This window comes from Ambystoma mexicanum, chromosome 7p (genome assembly GCF_040938575.1).
Source record: "Ambystoma mexicanum isolate Mex_15411 chromosome 7p, UKY_AmexF1_1, whole genome shotgun sequence".
Lineage (NCBI taxonomy): Eukaryota > Metazoa > Chordata > Amphibia > Caudata > Ambystomatidae > Ambystoma > Ambystoma mexicanum.
The window spans coordinates 248,570,686-248,591,888 of NC_090939.1; the positions used below are offsets into that span (position 1 = coordinate 248,570,686).

The 21,203-nt window shown below is 47.5% G+C and overlaps 1 protein-coding gene across 3 annotated transcripts in view; it reads right to left on the reverse strand.

Moving 5' to 3' along the window:
* Nucleotides 1-21,203, reverse strand: part of ITSN1 (intersectin 1) — a 3,188,156-nt gene that overhangs the window by 209,259 nt on the left and 2,957,694 nt on the right. For all 3 annotated transcript variants that reach the window (XM_069636218.1, XM_069636217.1, XM_069636220.1), the window contains one exon: nucleotides 19,005-19,188. In XM_069636218.1, coding sequence (XP_069492319.1) covers nucleotides 19,005-19,188 — 184 coding nt within the window. The remainder of the gene's footprint in view (nucleotides 1-19,004; nucleotides 19,189-21,203) is intronic.

The window sequence follows — 21,203 nt, forward strand, 5'->3', positions numbered from 1 at the left end:
TGCACTACTATCCCTCCTCCCTTATCTGCAGCCTTAATCACAATGTTGTTGTTCGTGGATAGGTTTTTAAGGGCCTGGCATTCACCATTGGTAAGGTTATGTCGTATGTGGGTCTGTTTGTGGTTAATTTTGGCAACTTCTTGTCTGACACATCTTTCAAAGTTGATGAGGGCTGGTTCTGTGTCGTTGTCGTTAGGACAGAAGTTTGACTTCGGTCTCAATCCTGTGTCTTCCTCCTCTGATCTTTGATCAGCATCCTGAAAATATGCTTTGAGTCGAATGGATCTGAAAAAGTGTTGGAGTTCATTTTCAAGTCCGAACCAGTTGGTGTTGTTGGTTGGGACATATGAAAGGCCTTTGGAGAGCACTGCTAGTTATTCTTCAGTGAGATTTTCCCCAGACAAATTGAAGACTGGTAGTTTGTCAGGGGTGGCTAGCGGCGTCGGTTGCAGCGTTGTCCCCTGGGTCTGTGTCACGGTGGGTATCCAAATGTTGGCATAGGGGGGGGCCCAAAAGTTGTTGTTGAGGCCCCTTGCCCTAAAAAAGGCGGAGGTTGTTGGAAAAACGGTGGTCTGGGCTGCATGTTCCTGCCGAATTGGGGATTTGGGTCTCCCGACCCTGAGCCTGAACTGGAAGTGTCCGAGAACGTGACCCAGCGTTTTCTTTATCTGGCAGCGCCTGCTGTGTTTTGTGCTCTTTCCTTCTCTTTGTTTTCTTTATAATCTGGCGATAGGTAAGGGTATACTTTTTCTATCTTGAAAATCGACATATCCTTGGCCAGTTTTTTATGCTTTTTCTCCAGGGTATCTGCCATGAATTGATCCATAACCTTATTTATTTCTTTAAGCTTTTCCCGTGCATTGTCTAATGCATTGTCGTTAAGGAATTTCTTTTCCTCATTTTCCAGTTCAGTCTTAATTTTCAGATGAATCCGTTGGGCCGTGGTGATTGTTAGCACCATTAGATCCCGGCTGCATTTTGTAGCAATTTGGCTAAAGCCCAGCATGTATTCCTGATCATCCAAGAACAATGCAGGCTCATTCCGAATTGTTAGTCCTAGCGGCACCATGTTGGATTTTAAATATTCCCTCAAGAAGTGACCGTGTACTTCCGTCCGGAAGCACTTTTTCTTTAATTTGAGGAGTTCATCTCCTGACGCTGTGGATGATGTCATCAGTAGGGCTCCCGGCATGTTGAAAAGGATGGGACCTCTGATGATTTCATTTGTTTGGTCCTCTGAGAAGCTAAGTACCTGTTCCATTGTGCACAGATAGTAAAGTGTGAGGGCAAAGGGGGGAGGGTGTTGGGGGGGGAAGAAAGAGTGACCCCCAGGGATTTCAGGTTGGCGTAAATGACAAGTCAGTACTGTATTTTTAAATAAAAGTGATACAATGATGAGCCCTACGTGCAAGCAACGGGCTTCAATGCAAATAATTCAGAGAGACCCCTAGTACAGTAGAAACTGTATCAAAGGTAGGTACACTAGAGGGGCAGCCCATAATGGCGGAACCAAAGGCTGAAGTAAGCAATATGTCACATAAGGGGGTAGCCGCCTAACAAAGTTACACCATACTATAACTTGTGTATGTGGTGGGTATTATAAAATTGGTGGTCTATGCCGAAGTTAACCTATGATTCATCCTAGTGATGTAATCTGACATCCCCTGGGGGTTGAAAACAAGACAATATACTTTGTATTTTATAAGCAAGTTCTATTACAAGAAACCAGTTTTATATGGTGCAGTTTATTTTATTGCACTAAATTTTCTTTAACAAAACAGCTAAAACGGAAATGCAGTGTTCTGATGGAAAAGCAAAATAATTTTTCAAGGCAATAGTAGAGCATCAGTCTCAAACCAAAAAGAAAAATTACTTATAGCATCATCATTTGCATGGTAAGGTTCTTTTACCAGCAGCAACAGGGTAACACTTGTTTTAGTTACAAATAAGGTTTGACAGATTGTTTAACAAATTGTTTTCCCAATTGGGAGCAGGACAGAGTGGTGAATGTTAGTAGAGTAGTGTACATTTACATATAGGTGGGGAACAGTTTACCTCACAATATTAATGGTGAATCCTATATAGTTGTACACTAATATACGGATCTACAAGTGACCAATCCTCAGTCGGTCTACGTCAGGAAAAAGAAAAATTCCCAAAGATGTAGGTTGGGTCAGCAGTGGTGGTTCTGGACCCTGGGACGTTTCGGCTTCCAGTGTGGGTGCCTTCATCTGGGCCAAAAGAGGATTGTATCTCCCTATAGGCGATAAACAAGAACAGGAGGAGGGGAGGTGTTAGAGACTCACAAAGAAAACCTGTAACAGTGTGCTACATACAGAGGAATGACCTGTATGGCTAAAAGCGAGGGGAGCTCATTAAAAACAAGGAGAAAAGTATGCGGCCAACCTGAAGCATGGGTCCGGACGGGGAGAAGGAGAGAAGAGAAGGACGGGGGGGGGAGAGTGCAGCAGTCCCGTCTCGAAAAGCCGTGGTGATTCAATGGCTGCAAGGCTGCAGGATCCGAAGTCCCTAAGTGGGGTCCCCACCTAATAACAGAAAGATACCAGTGTGTAAATCAGGACTGGTGAGGCCCAGGAGAGGAAACAATACAAACCAAAGTTATTTTGAAAAAGGACACGGTGGGAAGATAGATTTCCTACCTGAAACAGTGTAAACTGGAAGCCTTCCAGTGCGGGCCAGGAAAATTAGAGGCCCAACTAAAGCCCTGGGCAGGCAGGGGGCTGCAAAAAATGAGGCCCAACACAGATGAGTTGAGGGGCCGTGGTTCCAGAGAAGTGCCCCTGTAAAAGTGGACAGACGGTAAGATCTGTAATGGAGGGCAGAAAAGGCAAAGGCAAATGAGGGCAAAGAGGCAACTGCCCGAGCAGCCTTGGAACCTCAAGTACCCTGCTTTCCACCTCTGGCACTCCTACGGTGGCCCCTTTGACTTGCAACTCCTCTCGATTTACTAAAGGATGAGTAATATCGAAAGGAACCTCCCCTCCATTGCTGTCCCCTAGGACGAAAAGGCAGAGGTTGGCGAACTGCAGCGCTCAATGACTTTGCTGCAGCTTTTGAGGTCTGCAACCTCTCAAGGCTCTCGTCAACCTTGCTGCCAAAAAGATGTTCACCATCAAAGGGCATGTTGAGGAGCCAGGCTTGCACATCAGGAGCAAACCCTGACTTTCGCAACCACGCAAACCTGCGTGTTATGGTGCTCGCCGCCATGGACCGGCTGACACAATCAGCCATGTCCAGACCCGACTGAACGGACTCACACATAGCATCCTTGCCATCCTGTACAATAGCAACAAAACCATCCCGTTCCTCCCCTTCGGGAATATGTTCAGCCACCAATGAAATACAGTTCCACAGAGTGTGCGTAAAACGTGACAAGGCACACACGGAGTTGGCTGCCTGTAAAGCCATACCCCCTGAAGAAAACTCTTTCTTCACCCAGCCATCAAAACACTTGTCGTCCCTATCAGGAGGGATGGTAGGGTACAATGCCTGCTTTGCTGGGGCCGTAGCCGTCTGCACCACCAAACTCTCCGGAGTGGGGTGCGTGGTCAAGTAACAGGGGTCGCTACTGACTGGGTGGTATTTTCGCTGCAAAGATTTGATCACTGCCGGGAGACTCTCCGGGGCAGTCAAAGCCGCCGCACCCTTCTTTGCAAAGCCATATGGAAAGGCAGTAGCGGGTCAGTTGGAGGACCTTGGTCGAGGATGTCCATCAGGTCAACCTGCAGAAAATCCACAGTTGGCGCAGACCACCCCAAGTATTCCGTGACCCTCGACATAAGGTGCGGGTACGAGGACTCGGCATGGGTGCCAGGCTCAGGCCTACAGAACTCCACCTCCGGAGAGGTGTCCAGACCACTGGCGTCATGCAGCGACTGACGCAGGTCTTCAATCTAGCTATGACCAGACTATATCTCATCAGGCACCTCCTCAGGCACCATACCTTCCTCAGACCCCTCACCCCCCTCAGAAATATAATCCAGAGGTTGGAAGGAGGGCACAGAAAAAGGGACAAAGACATTTTTTACCTTGGCCAGAGCCTTTCTGGGGGTTCCACCGACAAAGCAACCTCGAAAGGCATCGAGGGCGTCGACGGAATCGGCGTCGAGCGTGGCGCCGACAACTTCGACGGCGTCAACACAGTGCTCGAGGGCAGAGCCCCGAGCGTATCCTTCGACAGTCTGGGCGCTGATGGTGTCGACAGCTTCCTCGGAGGCAGAGCCGAGAGAGAGTCCCTCAACGACCTCAGCGTTGATGTCTTCCTCGAAGACTTCACAGGCTCTGACGGTGTCGAGGGTGTCGAGGACTGGGACCTGGAATGGGCATGCCTAGAGCGACCAGCCTTGTCCAACCGGGACCTCGAAGGCGCCCGGTGGTTGCGACGACCGCTCAAGCCCGAAGGCGTACGAGAGGCGTCTCTAGCACGCTCACGGCCGGCGTCTTTCGACGGCGTGGAGGGAACAGATCCCTGCGACTGAAAAATCGCCATCATCTCCTGCCGGAACGAATCCCATTCCGCAGGAGTGGAATGCTTGTTGGGACAAGCAACCCGCCAATGGGTGGAGTCCTCGGATGAGGACGGGGAAGGCGACCTGTGACAGCGCTTCCGGGAGTGCCTCGAAGAGGCAGAAGAATGGCAAGACCGACTCCTGGACCGAGACCCCCCGGACTCACGACGACGATGCGGAGAGTAGCCCCTCGAATCGTCCGTCAAAAGTCCAGTGGATCGTGACTTGCGGGGTTTGGCCACCTTACCCACCAACAGTTTCTTCTTACGCTCCCACAAGGCCTGCGATGTAAGCGACTGGCAGTCGACACAGTCATTCGTATTGTGGTCCTCCCCGAGGCACCAGAGGCAAGCGTTGTGCGTGTCTGTCAACGATATCTTGGACCCGCAAACCGGACACTTCTTAAAACCCGACCGCGGCGTGGAAGAAGCCAAAAAGACATCATTGAATACACAAATGAACAGGTTCGCAGACACCGAAAATTTTCCGAAGCAGCACAGCTCTGGTGATTACTGTCATAGATATGGAATACGTCGGAGGACCCAATCCCCTCAAATAGCGTGATTGTATAAGTCGACTAAAACTGTATAGTCTGAGGAAGTCGTGGTTGGGTTAGTGATTGGCTGCAGTAATGGGATGAGTTTATCTAGGGTTAGATACATTTATTCCTAGTCATCATGGCTGGTGCTTGAGTGGTTTGTGGGGTAGATGAGGCAGTTTCATTGATGTTGAACCGGATGAGATGATGGTCGGTCTAGGCGCAAGGGGTATTAGAGAGGGTATCAATATTACAGTTAAGGTCAGCTATCCAAGAAGCGGTGGGAAAAACCTAATTCAGTCAAAGTGTCCTTCAGGGCGCCGGCTTTCTGATCATTGGAGTCATGTAAACGTAGGTTGAGATCATTGAGGATGATGACTTGTGATTTATTCTTAGTGTTGGAAGATAGCAGTTGTGACATGTCATTTTCAAAGGAGGTCGTTGGACCTGGTGGACGATAAACGAGATGCAAGGTGATGATAGAGGTAGGTGATGTGGATAATATGACGGATAACAGTTCTGATGAGGGCATGGGAAGATTAGTGATTTTTCTCAGGCCTATTAATGTATAAATGCAATGCCACCTCCTTTGGAGATGTTGGCACCTCTATCTGCGTGGATAATCGAGTAGTTGTCCGGAATGGCAAGTGCGCGTGAAGGGCCTGAGGCTGTGTGCAACCATGTTTCCGTAATCGCAATGAAGTCGAGGTCGTGTGAAGTTATGAGATCTGCGATATCTAAGGCATGTGCCTGAAGGGATCTGGCATTGATTTAGGGGAGCCTTAATAGGCAGTGAGATGTTATGTAAATCATTAGGTGATTTCAAGCTGGTTTCTGAAGCATGTGAGGCCACTGGAATGACTGTAGTAGTTCCTGTGGTAGTGTCTCGTGTTTTAGGTCTGGAGTGATGTTATATAGATCTAGAGCTAAGTCAGTAATTTCTGTGGAGTGTGGAGTGTGGAGCAAGGCTGGGTAGACAATGCAGTTGGTGTGCATTCTTGGCATAGTGTGTCAGTGGTTGTATCAAGGTGGTCAGTGGAGTATAAGGTTGTTATGTTGTTAAGAGGAAGGGCTTTGGGCGGATACAGAACTTTGGGTTTGGAGACTGAACCTGGTAGTATTGTCTTATGGGGCCGAGTAGATACATAGTCAAGATAGGGTGGTAGGGAGGCGTGGCCAGCAGGCGTAGGATGCAGACGTGATCCCTCGCTGCTCCCGGCCGCCAGCCCAATCCTACATTCATCCTGCCGCCAAAAATAGAAAATTAAAACTTTGAAACTCCATATTGACGTCGGAACTTCTGCTGCTTCGATTCGGAGCATCGCGGACTCGAATCGGTGCGGGCTCCACGAGATACAGCCCCCAGCACACACTCGGCCGCGGAACCGCAACCTGCAATCCAAGATGGCCGCCTGAGGACAACGGAGACAGAGGCTGTGAATCCCTATAACCGCAGCCGTCTTGAAGAAACCGCGAAGCGCGCGCAGTCACCCACCCGCTGGCTGCGAGGAAAGAAGCGACCGTCCGGTGCCATCGCACACCCGCCCTCCCGCCTGCAGAGCCGCGCCGGCTGAAAGACGCGACGACCGGTGCTCCCGCACGCGCGCTCTGCGGGGAGACCCAGCCGCTGCACTCGGGATCCGGACGGCTGTTAGCGTGATACGCTGCCCGGAGCGCAGGGGGGAGCCGGTGGAGACCCACGCCCCCACCTCATCTGAAAAGGACTCACCTAGCCCCCCCCCCCAGAATCGCCCGCCCCGGGGGAAGGAGAACAGAGGCGAACACCGATCCTCACCTCCTGGCCCGTAATACGCGCACGGCCAAGAGCGGGCCCACCAATCCACGAAGAAGGCTGCTGGTGCAACCCGCTGACCTGCACCACGAGTGGAAAAGAATACGGAGTGCTCCGACAGCGCCCCCTGATCATCTCCCCGGTCGCTCGCTGGCGACCCGGGATAGCGGTAAGGAGAGGGGGAGACAGGGGAGTGGACCCCGGCATCCTGTGTGACATTTCCTGGCCATATATGTGAACATACCACGCGCTGTGCATGTACCCAGCCTCCAACACATGCGTGGCACCTACTAAGCGCAGTTTCCAACCCTGGAGGGATACTCCCTGCTGTTTGAACTGACACAATACGAAGAGGGACTTTAAGCCCCCCCCTGGCCACACATAAAAGGATGCTGAATAAACCACGCTTCACCTGCCGGGCTACGTATGCCCACTACCCTTGAGCCCCTGGGCCTGAACAGAACTGCTTTTGTCCACCCGCCAAGCTCACCCTTGGAATCAGCTGGTGCCACCCCCCCCTCTGCGCATCTAAAGCGCATCCGCATACCATCACAAGCGTTACTTTGCCAGGCACTCACACGGCCGCGGAGCACAGAACTTCGGTCCCACAACCGGACCCACCGATGGTGTCTCCCCCGACACGCACTCAGATGCAAGCGCATGGACTGTAGATACTCCTCCTGCCAGGGATTGTGGGGAGCGGCCATACCCGAATCTCTTTTTTCCCCCCAATAACAACACTTGCCTCCCCGCCCTCCATAGGGCCCCTTCCTCCAGACGAACCCGCACCGCCACCTCACCAACATCCCTGCAATGGGGAAAGATAAGCCCAGGAAGACCTCCACACAAAGCAGGATTGAACAATATGCAACAACGCCACTCTCTCGCTCGCCGGAAAGGCCAACACAACAAGATTTGGACTGCACGGAAGATAATATCTCCCTCAGGGACATCATGGGTGCCATTGCCAGTTCTAGGACCTCCATGGAGAAAAAGATGGATAGCATAGGTGCGGACGTATCCTTGTTGAGACATGATCTCCAGAAACTGACCTCACGTACCGGGGAGGCGGAGATGCGGATCTCCGAAACTGAGGACAACCTTCGCGGCGTGAACCGACAGATCTCTGGCATGGTGGCACGCATAAAGCTCCTGGAAGCAAGAGCAGATGAAAGTGAGGGCAGATCAAGACGGAATAACGTCCGCATACTGGGTCTTCCAGAAAAAGCTGAAGGAGATTGCATGGAACTATTCCTTGAGGGCTGGCTCGCGGATATATATGACGTACAGTCCTTCTCCAAATTCTTCTCCATCGAGCGAGCCCACCGCATTCCCGCCGGCAAGATCATGCCAGGAGCACCTCCACGTACAGTCATTGCAAGGTTCCTAAACTATAGAGATAGAGACACAGCACTGCAACTGGCGAGATCTAAAGGAACTATTACGTACAATGGGTCAAGAATCGCGTTCTTCCCTGACTTCACCAGAGAAGTACAGAAAGCGCGTCAATCATTTGATCCCCTTAAAAAACGCCTGCAATCAATGGGAGTTAAATATGGGCTAATATTCCCCGCCCAGCTTAAAATATTTCACAAGAACACTACAGTCCACTTCATTGATCCTAAGGAGGCGTGGAGCTGGGCTGAAAGGCATATAGATGGCGACTGGAGCACTGACGGAAGGCGAAGGGGAGAGCGGAACAGACCCCGCCCTGACCCACCACCTGAGCAGGAACCGCAGCAACAACAACAAAACGGAATCCTACAACACGCGGAAGACTAGCAGACATTCCCAATATCTCGGATGTCCAGACCACTACTAACATATCGCAAAGGTGCTGTACTGTACACCGCAAACGCGACGTTGACGGCAACTCCGGCTGGCGGCCGCCCAAGCAGCGCCCCCCCCATCCCGCCCCCGGACACTAAGTGAAATCGGAACGCCGTATAGCGGAGTTCCACCACCCCGCCTTGTGTTTCCCCCTGAGACGCAACATCTAGCACAGCCGCACTGCGAAAACGGATTGTCTCGGGGCAGGCGGATGTAGATAACAGTTAAATCGTTCAGAAGTTAATAATGGGTCGACAGATGCTTCAGTTGTGGGTGGAGTATAGGGAGGGGGGAGTTGGGGGTGTTACATCTATTCAATGTTTATCATACAAAGGCACGACGAGTACGATACACGGACCAAATATCATGGAACTGTTGCATATGCATCCAAGGAAGTACAACTGTGTAAGCAGATCCCGCACTGACAATGGCAGCTGAGTATACTCCGACCCAAAGCAAGCTTAAACTCCTAGCATGGAATGTGAACGGACTGGGTGCCAGCATCAAAAGGCGGCTAGTCCTGCAGCACCTAAATAGACACTCCCCAGACATAGCCATGCTGACCGAAACACATCTAGCCGGAAACATATGCAAATTCTTCCAAAGATCAAACTACCGTACTGCGGTACACGCAGGCTTCTCTATGGGAGCGAGGGGAGTCCTCATACTAATCCACAAGAGACTTCCGCTGGTGATCACGAACGTTCTTCAGGACAAAGGAGGCCGATATGCATACATTCAAGCAATACTATGGAACCAAACACTGGCACTCATGGCAGTGTACTCCCCACCAGCCCTCCTCAACGACCTGCTAAACGAAATTACCCCCATCCTAGCAACAAGAAATGCAGACACAACGGTGATAGGAGGAGACTTCAATGAGGTCATGGACTATACGCTTGATCGCACGCACCTGAGAGCCAGAAACCCCGCCACTACGACTAAACTGGCCTCCTTTGTGTCGGCAATGAGCCTCTGTGACGCGTGGAGACTTCTTCATGCTCAGACTCGACAATATTCCTTCCACTCGGGAGCCCACGCCTCGATGTCCAGGATAGATTATTTCTTCCTCCCACACCAAAGTAGTCACCTAATAAGTAATACATCCTTCCTTCCCCGAGGAATCTCTGACCATTCTCCACTGCTACTAGAACTGGAAACAGCTAGACCACGACCGCCCCCCTTATGGCGTTTAAATTCCTACTACTTGGGATTCCCTGAATTTCAGGAGCTGATAGAGACCGCCACCTCCGATTACTTTGACCTTAACACAGATTCGACTGATAACCCCAATACACTGTGGGAGGCGTACAAACCAGTTCTGCGCGGAGTAATTATATCATGGACGTCCCATAAGAAGAGGATGCATCGCGAAAAAATCATGGAAGCTGAAACTGAAGTCATGTCCAAGGAACTGGAACACATTGCCAGTGACACCCCGGAGTCAAATAGAGCCTTATTAATGGCACAGAAGAAGTTGCAGAATCTATCCTTAGACTGTGCCAAGAAAGCACACGCTGCAATGAAGGCACGTGTATATGAAACGGGAGACAAAGCAGGTAAACTGCTCGCGTGGCTGGAAAAACGAGACGAGGGTCAATCAAAGGTCAAATGTATCAGAACCCCAACCGCAAACCTAGTCCACGTCGATGCAGACATCGCTGAACGCTTTGCCGAGTTCTACGAGAATCTCTACAAACCCCCCGCCAACGCTATAGACAGTACCATACTAACTGACATTGTCCTCCCAACACTCACCACAGACCAGATCACCGCTCTAGACAGCAAAATTACTACCACTGAGATAGCAAAGGCCATCGGACAACTCCAGGCCGGTAAGACCCCAGGCCCGAACGGGTTCCCAATAGACCTCTGGAAAAAGCTACACCACCTGGACATACCCACACACCTGCTCAATGTGTTCGAGCACTCCCTAAATCAAGGCGAGCTCCCATCTGATCTCCGCAAAGCCACCATTATAGTAATTCCCAAAAAGGGTAAACCCCCTGAAGAATGCACATCCTATCGACCCATATCCCTCATTAACAGCGAAGCCAAAATACTGGCTAAGGTTCTTGCCAATAGATTACAACTAGTCATCACGTCCCTGATCCACCCGGACCAATGTGGCTTTATGCCCCAGAGGTCGACCAGAATGAATATTCGCAGATTGCATCTAGCACTAGAGAGAGCCCCGGCCCTGCAGCAATCGCTGGCCCTACTGGCCATAGACTTTGAGAAAGCATTTGACTCTGTTCATTGGGAGGCGCTATGGGCCATAATGCGCAGGATGCACTTTGGAGAACCATTCATAAAATGGGTACAACTACTGTACAATAACCCAGTAGCCGAGGTTAAAGTAAATGGGTGGCCATCGCGTACCATCCGACTAGGGAAGGGAACCCGGCAAGGTTGCCCACTCTCGGCAATGGTGTTTGCACTGATAATAGAGCCACTGGCAGTCCTCCTGAGGGGCACTACCACATGGACTGGCTTTAGGTGGGGTCCGAACTGCGAAGATAGAGTATCCCTCTATGCAGACGATCTCCTAGTATACTTGGGCGACCCAGCATCGTCATGCCCTGTAGTCACGCAAATCCTAATAGAGTACGGATCCTTTAGTGGACTCAAAGTAAACTGGCCCAAATCCGTGCTGTTCCCAGTTAAAGGGATAGACTGCATTCCAACATCGGGCTCCCCATACAAAGTTGAAACCAATCAGTTCCGATACCTAGGCATTCAAATTACCAACGAGCTAAATAGCTACGTAAGACAAAATTTATACCCACTTATCAAAAGATACAAGCAGGACGTAGCCCACTGGCAAGTACTTCCGCTGACACTGTTAGGCAGAGCAGCACTCTTTAAGATGCTGACCTTACCCCGTTTTCTATACATTCTCCAGAATGCCCCCTTCCATATCCCCGCTGTAGAATTCCACAGTATAAATAGCACAACACGTACGCTCCTATGGGGAGGGAAGCGCCCGAGAATTGCCCTTCAAACTCTCCAACGCTCAGTCTGGGAGGGGGGAATAGGACTCCCGAACATCCAGATCTATTATTGGGCAGCCCAGATGGCAACAGTCAATGATATCCTACATGGAGACCCGAGCATCCCTCACATAAGAGCCGAACTAGCGGCAAGACACGGTATGTCCCCACTCGAAAGCCTCTACTGTACACAGACCCGCCCGCCTGAACGCACGATAGCGGTACACACAGCCTTGGTGTGGAAAGAAATACATAAATACTTAGGCTGGGATAACAAAATTACCCCAGTCCAACCCATATGGAACAATGCTCACCTCCCGAATCTTGCCAATCTCCCGAAATGGCCAACCTGGGCTGCAGCTAACATACAGACGATTCAGCAGATAGTAGTGAACGACCAGCTGATGCAGTTCCCTGAGCTTGCTGCAGCACATGGCTTGCCAGAGAATGAACGGTATCACCACGGACAGCTACAGCATGCACTTACCGTACACAGGGCCCAACTCGTAGACATGCCGGAATGCACACCTATAGAAAGGAACATAGTAATGGATAAGGTAAACAACAAGGTCACATCTACCATGTACAATGCTATCTCCTCATTTGGCGCGAAAGAACTGCTGACCTTGAAGACGAAATGGGAAAATGATATTGGCCCCATATTACCTGAAGACTGGATTGAAATCCTGATGTATCCTAGAGAATGTGCAATCTCGGCACGAATTCGGCTGGTGCAATTTAAGATACTACATAGGATATACTATCCCCGAATAACCCTGTACAACTGGGGCAAATCGACCGACCCCAAATGCCTACGCTGCAAACAAGAAGAAGGATCCTTTTACCACATCCTTTGGCAGTGTGCACGCATACAACGCTTCTGGCATAAATGTAGCGCAAGGCTTTCCAGGGTCCTTTGCCGCCCAGTCCCGACGGATCCTAAACTCCTGCTCCTGGGCATTGCAGACACTCTTGAACTGTCAAGATTCGAAAAGCTACTTGTTTCAACTTCCACAGGAATTGCGAAAAGGAACATTGCCCAATTGTGGGGTTCAGAAAATACCCCGAAATACGATCAGTGGACATCGGACGTGGATGCAGTCATATTAATGGAACGCCGAGTCTACCAAGCTAGAGGCTGCCCAGACAAAGCAGATAAGATTTGGGGAAGGTGGGAACAGACATTATAAATCTGATGTAACATTGGCGGTATGCATTGGCACATAGTCCTCCAGAGACCATATCTGCCAACATCACTCTTTGGGATGCTTGTACATCGTAATCATCCATAAACTGCCTGCTGCCTTAACTGCTCATATACTTCGCATCACGTGTCTCGTTGCGATTGCATATATTTTAAGCATACTCATTCGTGCTACTCTGCCAACTGTATGTAAAAGTTTTATGGTTTTGTTGGTAACTTGTCGTTTATTGCACAAAATGTAATAAAATTTGATATTAAAAAAAAAAAAAGATAGGGTGGTAAGAAACTAGATGGTGGTATCGAGGCTGATGGGGGTAGGTTAGGTGACAATGACAGGCGAATGCTAGGCGCACTGGGGTAGGTGAGGGAATTCATGGTTCTCAGAAAATGGCAGATGGGGTGAATGTTGATATTGGCTGGTTCAAGTAAGCCAGACAGCTAAATAGACTAATTAAAATTAGGTAATGTTCTTTCATGGCTATGTTGGCTATTAGTTTGACAATGATTAGGAAATAGCACAATAGGTACTACAGTACGAGTGGGTCACTCTAAGCAATTGCGAGGATCAATTTGGTGCAATGGGCGTGAGGAATCCTGAGCATGATATCACAGTGAGTCAGGGGAGTAGGGCAGCACAGTGACCATGAATTACATATAGTACAATAGAGCAAGGCACTATGAGCTGCAGGTGCATCAATAAATTGGTGCAATAATAAATGCGATAACAGTAGCAAACAGTTCGGTACAGTGGGCAGTAGTGAACCAAGGCAAGGCGTTACAGTCACGTGAAGCGGGCAGCAAGCACAGTCAATCCAATAATACATATGATGCAAATAAAGCGGGTCACTATGAACTGGAGTGTATACCAGTAAGTCTAGGCTGTAGTGGATGTGCCGTCCGCATCAATCAATTCGGTGCAGAGGGTAATAATGGACCAGTGCGTGGTGTGGCGTCACAGTGAGCCGCGTGAAGAGTGCCTGACAGTAAATCAAGTATTACATATAACACATGAATTCGCTATGAACAGAGGCAGCAACAATAGATCTAAGGCAGTAGTGGGTGTGACATCAGGTGAGCCCATAGGTTGTAGCAATATATAGTTGGCGCGACATAAATACAGGGAGGACTCTAACAATGAGGCATTCAGTATGATACATAAGCAACAATGCTTTATTATGTAGCAAAGCATCAGTAAACAGTAAAGGTAAAATAGGCATTGCGTATAGAACATTGAGGCAGAGTTGGTGTTACAGCGAAGAACGGCCACATAGACAGTAGCAGCAAGCCAGCTAGGTTAGTGCAGAACAAATAAGGCACTCGAAGCAATACAATGTGAGCGGCTGCTTTTCACTGGTGATGGGGCTGAGGCGGCGGTCAAGCAAGATCGCTGGTAATAGGGATACTGTTTATACTCAGGAGCAGTTCTTTTTGGCACAGGTGATCACAGTCTTAGTGCACGTATCAAATTATTAGTGGTCAGAGATGGACAGTGTCCAGCACAGTGATGGAGACTTAAAGTGAAGGTTCAGAACAGGAGATATGGGGGAGAGTATGGGTGTCCCACAGCCCATCCCGGCTTGGGACAGGAGCCTTTTTCTGTGAGCCTTACTACGTGGGCCGGCGCTCGCCTGGCGGCGCAACCTCATTGGCTAATGAAGGTTGCCAGAGCCAATTCGCTTGCTCTTTAAGGAAAGATAGGTAATAGCAACAACCAAAGGGCAGTTTCAGATAGCGGTGGCCATTTTAACAGATAGTGCACCTCATGGACTGCAATGGTGGCGGTTCCTGTGCAAGGCGAATTCTGATGATTTCCTTGAAGATGGCAACAGCGCTTGTTATGGGACCATTAAAATAGCAGTTGTGTAATGGAATGGAATAATTTTCGCAATCGGTCTGGCAGATGATGATGAGGGGCTTATAGACACACAACAATAGTGCCATAAGCTTACCTTATGGCACTACTGTGTATTTATGATGTTGTATTTATGATTTCCGTGGTTTTCTTTTTAAGTGTCCCGGGTTCCATCAAACGGCAAGTTATTTCTCTAATGGCAGTCCCATCTGGCCTTTTGAGGCTCTTGATTGTGCTAAATGATAGAACAAACACCCAAATACCAGTAAACATAGGGGCTCATGCTACTTAATTTGTACACCAACTATTTATGCAGCATCCTTCAAGTAATTTGTTCCGATGTACCACATATTACTGGCTGTAATATCCTGTTGCTGCCCTGGCTCAAGTTTCAAAGTCAGTGTACAGTTTTTTTTTTAACTCAAACATCACTCATGTGAAGTCCCCATCTCTAACCACTAAAGCAAATACATTCTGTGCTTTTGACAATGGGTCCTATACAAGAAACTAAGCTCTTTATTTGTAGATAGCTGTATTCTTCTATGTGTCGAAGAGTTTATTCTGGTGTAAGATTTACTAACAACTTAAGGGGTTGTGCACCCATTAAAAATCAAACAGCACTAAGAGCACAGTCTGTTACAGAAATGTTGCCCTTTGCCAGTCATTAATCTTATCCCAGCTGTAGAGACAATGTTGAACATTTATCAGTTAATGGCTTGACCCAAGATTCCTATGGGGCTGCGACATGGGGCTGGTAGGATTTCTCTAAAATTCCAACTATAGCGAATGTCTTTAATAAGAACTACAGTTATATATAGAAAAGTGAAAATGTGTGAGTTTGTGGCTTCACATATGTTCCCTATACATTCCACACCGTTTCACTAATCTGCGCTAGATATTGCACAGTCACCTGTTAGGACCGTCCAGATATAACTGGCTACATGACATATGGACACCCCACCCCTTGCACCGAATTTCAGCAAAAGTGCACAACTGGGTGTGGGTTTGTGACTTTGTGTGTGTTCCCTATACAATTCCACACCGTTTCACCATTCTTCACCAAATTTTGTACAGTCATCTGTTAGGACCCTCCAGACATTACTGGCTACATGACATCTGAACACCCCACCCCTTTACGCAGATTTCAGCAAAAGTGAAAATATGGGTGTGGGTTTGTGGCTTCGCATATGTTCCCTATACAATTCCACACTGTTTCACCAATGTGCACCACATATTGCACAGTTACCTGTTATGAGCCTCCAGACATTACTGGCTACATGACATTTGGACACCCCACCCTTTGCCCCGGATTGCACCACCTTCACACATGAAGTCAGCGAGACATCAATGTGGTTGTAGAAGGACCAGACAAAGCTCATTTTAAGCGTCTCGACGTGAGGGCCAATACATAAGGGACCTTGGAAACCACAAGATATTTGCGTAACAACGCACTGCACTGCACCGGGGTGAGGCGACAGGTGAGAGTGCACAGAAGGTCCCAGTATGCTGCAGCACGCCAGCTCTCGCCTCCTCTCCACGTCTGCTCCGGGGTATGTCAGCCAACCACACGTGCCCATTCTCAGTGCAGTTTACTTCACAGTACAAAGCACATAAAGTGATAAGTGACTCGGAACGGCGATCTACAGGACCATTGATTTTCAAGAATTGATGCAAGTGTTATCACGTCTGTCTAAAGAATGCCTGCAGAGTACAGATACATTTTGCTAGTTAAGTAAAAAAACACATAGAACATTTAATCAAATCAAGGTATACCATCAGCTGGCTTTCAGGCTTGTTTAATCTTAAAGTAGTTTTGACCCATGCCATAAGTGAGGATGTTACTAGTTGTGATCACTTTAGCTCCATCATGTGGTTAGCTTTTGTTTGTCATACGTCAACTTTTCTCATCTATATGACATTCGCTCACTTTGAACTGTAGCTTTGGTTCCCATACAGAAAAATTGATTATCGCAACTTTAGGGAAACCAATGTGAATCTATTCAGTTATGAAAACCCACAAATTTTGTCCAAAAGGAAAAGTGGAAAACTTATCTGAAACCGATCTTTCCGGGAGGTCATAAACATTCCAAGGTGTTGCTTCCTCGTTTTTGTTTCAAATGTGCTTCCATTGAACACTCGCAAATGCTCGAAAACACTCAATGGCTACGTCTCTATTGTTCATAAAACACTGAAAACCCAATGCCTTTTTTTTGGCAAACACTACAAAACCATTAATGCAAAAATCCTAAAATCCTAATTCCTCTATTGAGGTCTCAAGTTTTCGCTCATTGCAAGCCTGCATTATTATTATTCGTTTGTATTTTTCTTTTAGATACTTGCTGGTCCTTAAAGTGTTAGCTCATTCAGGCTCTACGATGCTGGTCAATCTGATCATTCTGCATTTTATCCCGCATTTGTGAATTGTTTAAAGGCATTAGGTAGGGTGGCTGCTCATCACCTATCGCATTACTAGTTAATCTGATTTTAATTATTTGATGCTCATGGTTCTCATATATTATTCATCCTTGATATTGTAAACATATCATTTGATGTGAGGTACTATTATTTTATGGATTATTAATTGGCAGTAAACATATGGGCGATGAAAAAGTCTTATTTGGCATCATGCAACAAAGGAGAATTTGTGGTAATACAATACTGTTGACTTTTTTCAAGAGTACTGAATCCTAGTTTATGTGCAGTACATATATTCTTTTTTGACAAATTTGCAACAAGAAATACTCTGAGGAAAGTGTAGGTTTGTTGTTTTATAATCCTGTAGGAAGATAATTAGAGCATTCCTTACATTTCCAAAGGTTTCTAATTGATTATGTAAGTGAGGATTTTTTTATCAACTCAACAGATGCAGCAGTGCACACACATATTCCTTTCAATATGTAGAATTCTTATCACCATGATGCAGAAGATTCAATTAACTGAAGATCAATTAACTGTTTGATGTTAGTCCAATTGGTATTACATCCCTAGGTTGTGTTTTGAAATGATCCACTGCACTCTTTACTAAGAGTTCTTTTGAAACAGGTTTGGTCATGTTTCTAATGTATCTCTTAAAAAAATAGGGGTGCTCTTTGGAACAAATTTACAGCGACCAAAGGATCGTGAGATGTGTTTGTAATGCTTATGTTATCTTTGTGCAGGGGATCATAAGTCAGCAGGCATGTAACACATCAAGAGTTAAGAGCATGCTCCAGCATGTGTTAAGAAAATGCCAAAGTGGATAAGTCGCAATCCCCAGTTTGATTTTTCCTGAAAGTATGTGATAGGATATGTGCTAGAATGGCTCGCAGAAGCAGAGTAGCCCCCAACAAACCCCAACTCTGTAGTTAGCGTTTTTATTGATTAGGAACATGGGGACTTTTAAAAAGAGGGTAGGGTGTATTATGCCAAATTTCATTTTTGCAACAAGTGGCTAAATGCAGCCAATGGAGGATCTTAGTGATTGGTGATACGCGCTGCTGTCATCTTAAATTGCTCTGGAGCAAATTATGTAGCTTTTTCTACTATCACCTAGATTGTACTGGTGCAAATCTGGAGATGTATGGGAGCATCATTAAGATTCACTTGAGCAAAGGTGTACACACAAGTATCTGAAAGATGTGATTGTACAAATCTTACTGAATTCAGTAAATTGTGTATGGTGCAACCCTGAGATGCTTTGTGCATCTCCTAATGTTTTGTTGAGTAAGGATTTGTGAACCAGATTTAAAAAGTTCAGCACACAGTGCATGGTTCTATGTGATCATTACACATTTTTAAAACACAGAGTTATCACTATTTTGGGGGTTTCAGCCTGCAAGCCCCCTTTCCTCCAACACAGCATGGACACAAACACAAGTATGCACTCGCTCACCCGCCCCCTCACTCCCACCCATGAAACACTCTTCTCCGAACCCCCAGCAAACAAACTCACAAACAAATACATCAAAACACACACAGACACACACTTTCTCCCCAGGGCCCTACCCACTAAAAACACACAGCATACACACAGGCACACAAACCCCTCATAACCGTCTGCCCCTGCCTGTCAGCCTTTGCGCGCACTCGTGTGTGGCAGGGGCGTGACAGTTAAGATTTAGAAAGACCGGTCTGAGTAGTGTCAGAGCGGTCGACCGCTCTGAGTGTTCTTAGAGCTTTCTTTCTAAATCAGTCTTTTTTATTTTCATGCAAACGAAAGAGACATTTTCACTGCATACTACAGTTCAGAAAAGCAGAGAGTAGTGTGTACATATTTCAGCTACTCACCTTCACGAAGTCTTTAAACTCTGGGACCTCGTCAGTCTTCTGCTGGATGAGTGCCGCCCCATTGAGCTGGCAGCTGCAGAATCGTATGTAAGGCTGCATGTGTGGGAGCTGTGCCGTCAAGATGTCACCAATCATTTTCACTGGCATCTTCTCACCTGACATTTTCTTTCGAACCCGCAGTGCCCTAAATTCATTAAATGAAAACATTTAGAATTCCTGTGGGAAAGAGAGGTCTTATGAATAACAATATTTCTATGATCTTTTTCATTAACTCTGCCACCAATTAAAATTTTGTACAACTCCGGAAAGGATACCGGAAAACTTTTACTGAATTGTAAATCTTTTTGTTTCTTGCTTTAGTCTTTTTACTACCAGGGTAAAAAGGAAAACAACAAAAAAGGCACCTGCCCGGGACAACCCATATTACATTGGGATGTCCCCCCCAACCCGGATTCCCGTCTCATGCAGCTAAAACCCCCCATCTCCTGAAGATATATAGGGCTCCACCACCTCCTAGAAGAGATCTGCTTATGTGGAGTAAGATAGGTTCCTATAATCACTGCCCTCTAAAGTGCACAATTTGGCGAGAAGAGTTTTCCATGCAACTTTAGTGGGTGGGGTAGAAGACTTCCAATTAAGAATTCGAAGTTTGCGAGCAGTGAAGAGCATCACATGGATTAGTCTGCGTTTCAGAGGATCCATGTGCCATTCGTCACTGTTCGCTCCCAGCAGCATAGGCCCGGGGCATGTAGGAGCAAGCCCGAGATCTTCCGATGAACCATTCCCCAGAATGGTTTAATCCGTGAACAAGAATGTATCCCATAGACCCTAGACCCCACAATGTCGCAAGCACTGCAGTCATTGTGACAGAGACCCATCTTGTATAGCTTACTCGGGGTATAATACAGTCTCTGAATTATTTTGAAGGGAATTTTCCGATTCTTAATGTTAAAGGACATGCCGGGATCCCAGCGAACAGGTTGTATATATCTTCGGAGTCTATTGTGATCACAGGGCCACTAGACCACATGTGTGCCAATGTTCGAGTCCTACCCGAGTTGTTAGGTATGGACAAATTGTAGAACATGCAAAGGCATGGGAAAGTTGTCGTGGTGCATTCCATTTCTTCCTCACATGCAGATGGTTCCGGCCTGGTGGGATTGCTCATAAGCATGTGCAGCGAAAATGGATTGGAGAGTCCCATCCCGAAGTTCTCCAACCCCAGGACTTGGCGCACCTCATGAAACGGTAGACGGTCATCCCCCTCGTACAGGTCCATTACCCTTATGTGTTGCCATGTACTGTCTTGTCCGGGGTGGAGGTTGTGGTCTAGCCCATATGAGAGTAATGCTCTGATAACGATCGAGGCTGGCACCTTTTGTGTGGGTGAGCCAAGTGTAGCGCTCATCTTGTGCCATTGGGTAAGTGTCAGGCCCACTACAGAGTGTGCCTTGATATAGATAGGTAGTTTGGTCTGCGGAATGGCCAGGACCTCTTGTGGGGAGTACTGAGTCAGCAAGTAGAGAGCCATCATCTTCCAGCTCATCTTGTTGCCCTGATTGAGCTGGCATTTGGCACAACAAACTTATGCCGCCTGATAATACCCATTCCACGATGGGAGAGCAAGTGTCCCATTGACTTTCGATGCCTGTAGAATTTTCAATTGAAGCCATCCCTTCTTGAATTTGTAAATATGAGTGTCTAAAGCCTTGAACATTTGGGGAGCAGGCACTGTGGGGTTCATCACGGCCAAATATATCAGTTTCGGTAGGGAGTTCATTTTAAAAGCGTTTACCCTTCCCGTGAGTAATAGAGCCAGCAAGTCCCACCTGCTTAGGTTATGTTTAATTTTGTCGAGGACCGGGAGTTTAGTTCAGGTTCAGTATCTCACTATGTGTCGCACTGATGTTTACCCCCAGATATTTGATGTAGTATAGTTGAAACCTAAAAGGTGCGACCCACTAGGGCCCCAGAGTAAATAAGTTCGTAATGGGAGGAGCTCTGATTTATCCCAATTAATTGTGTGCCCCGCTATGGAACCAAATTCCTGAAGGAGCCGTCGGATCTGTGGAAGCGAGGCCAGACATTTACTGAGATATATAAGTACGTTTTCAGCATATAAAGGGACCTGATGTTCCTCACCTCCCCTTGATATGTCCACCCACCCCGGGTTGTGCCAGAGCTTGGTTGCTAAGGGCT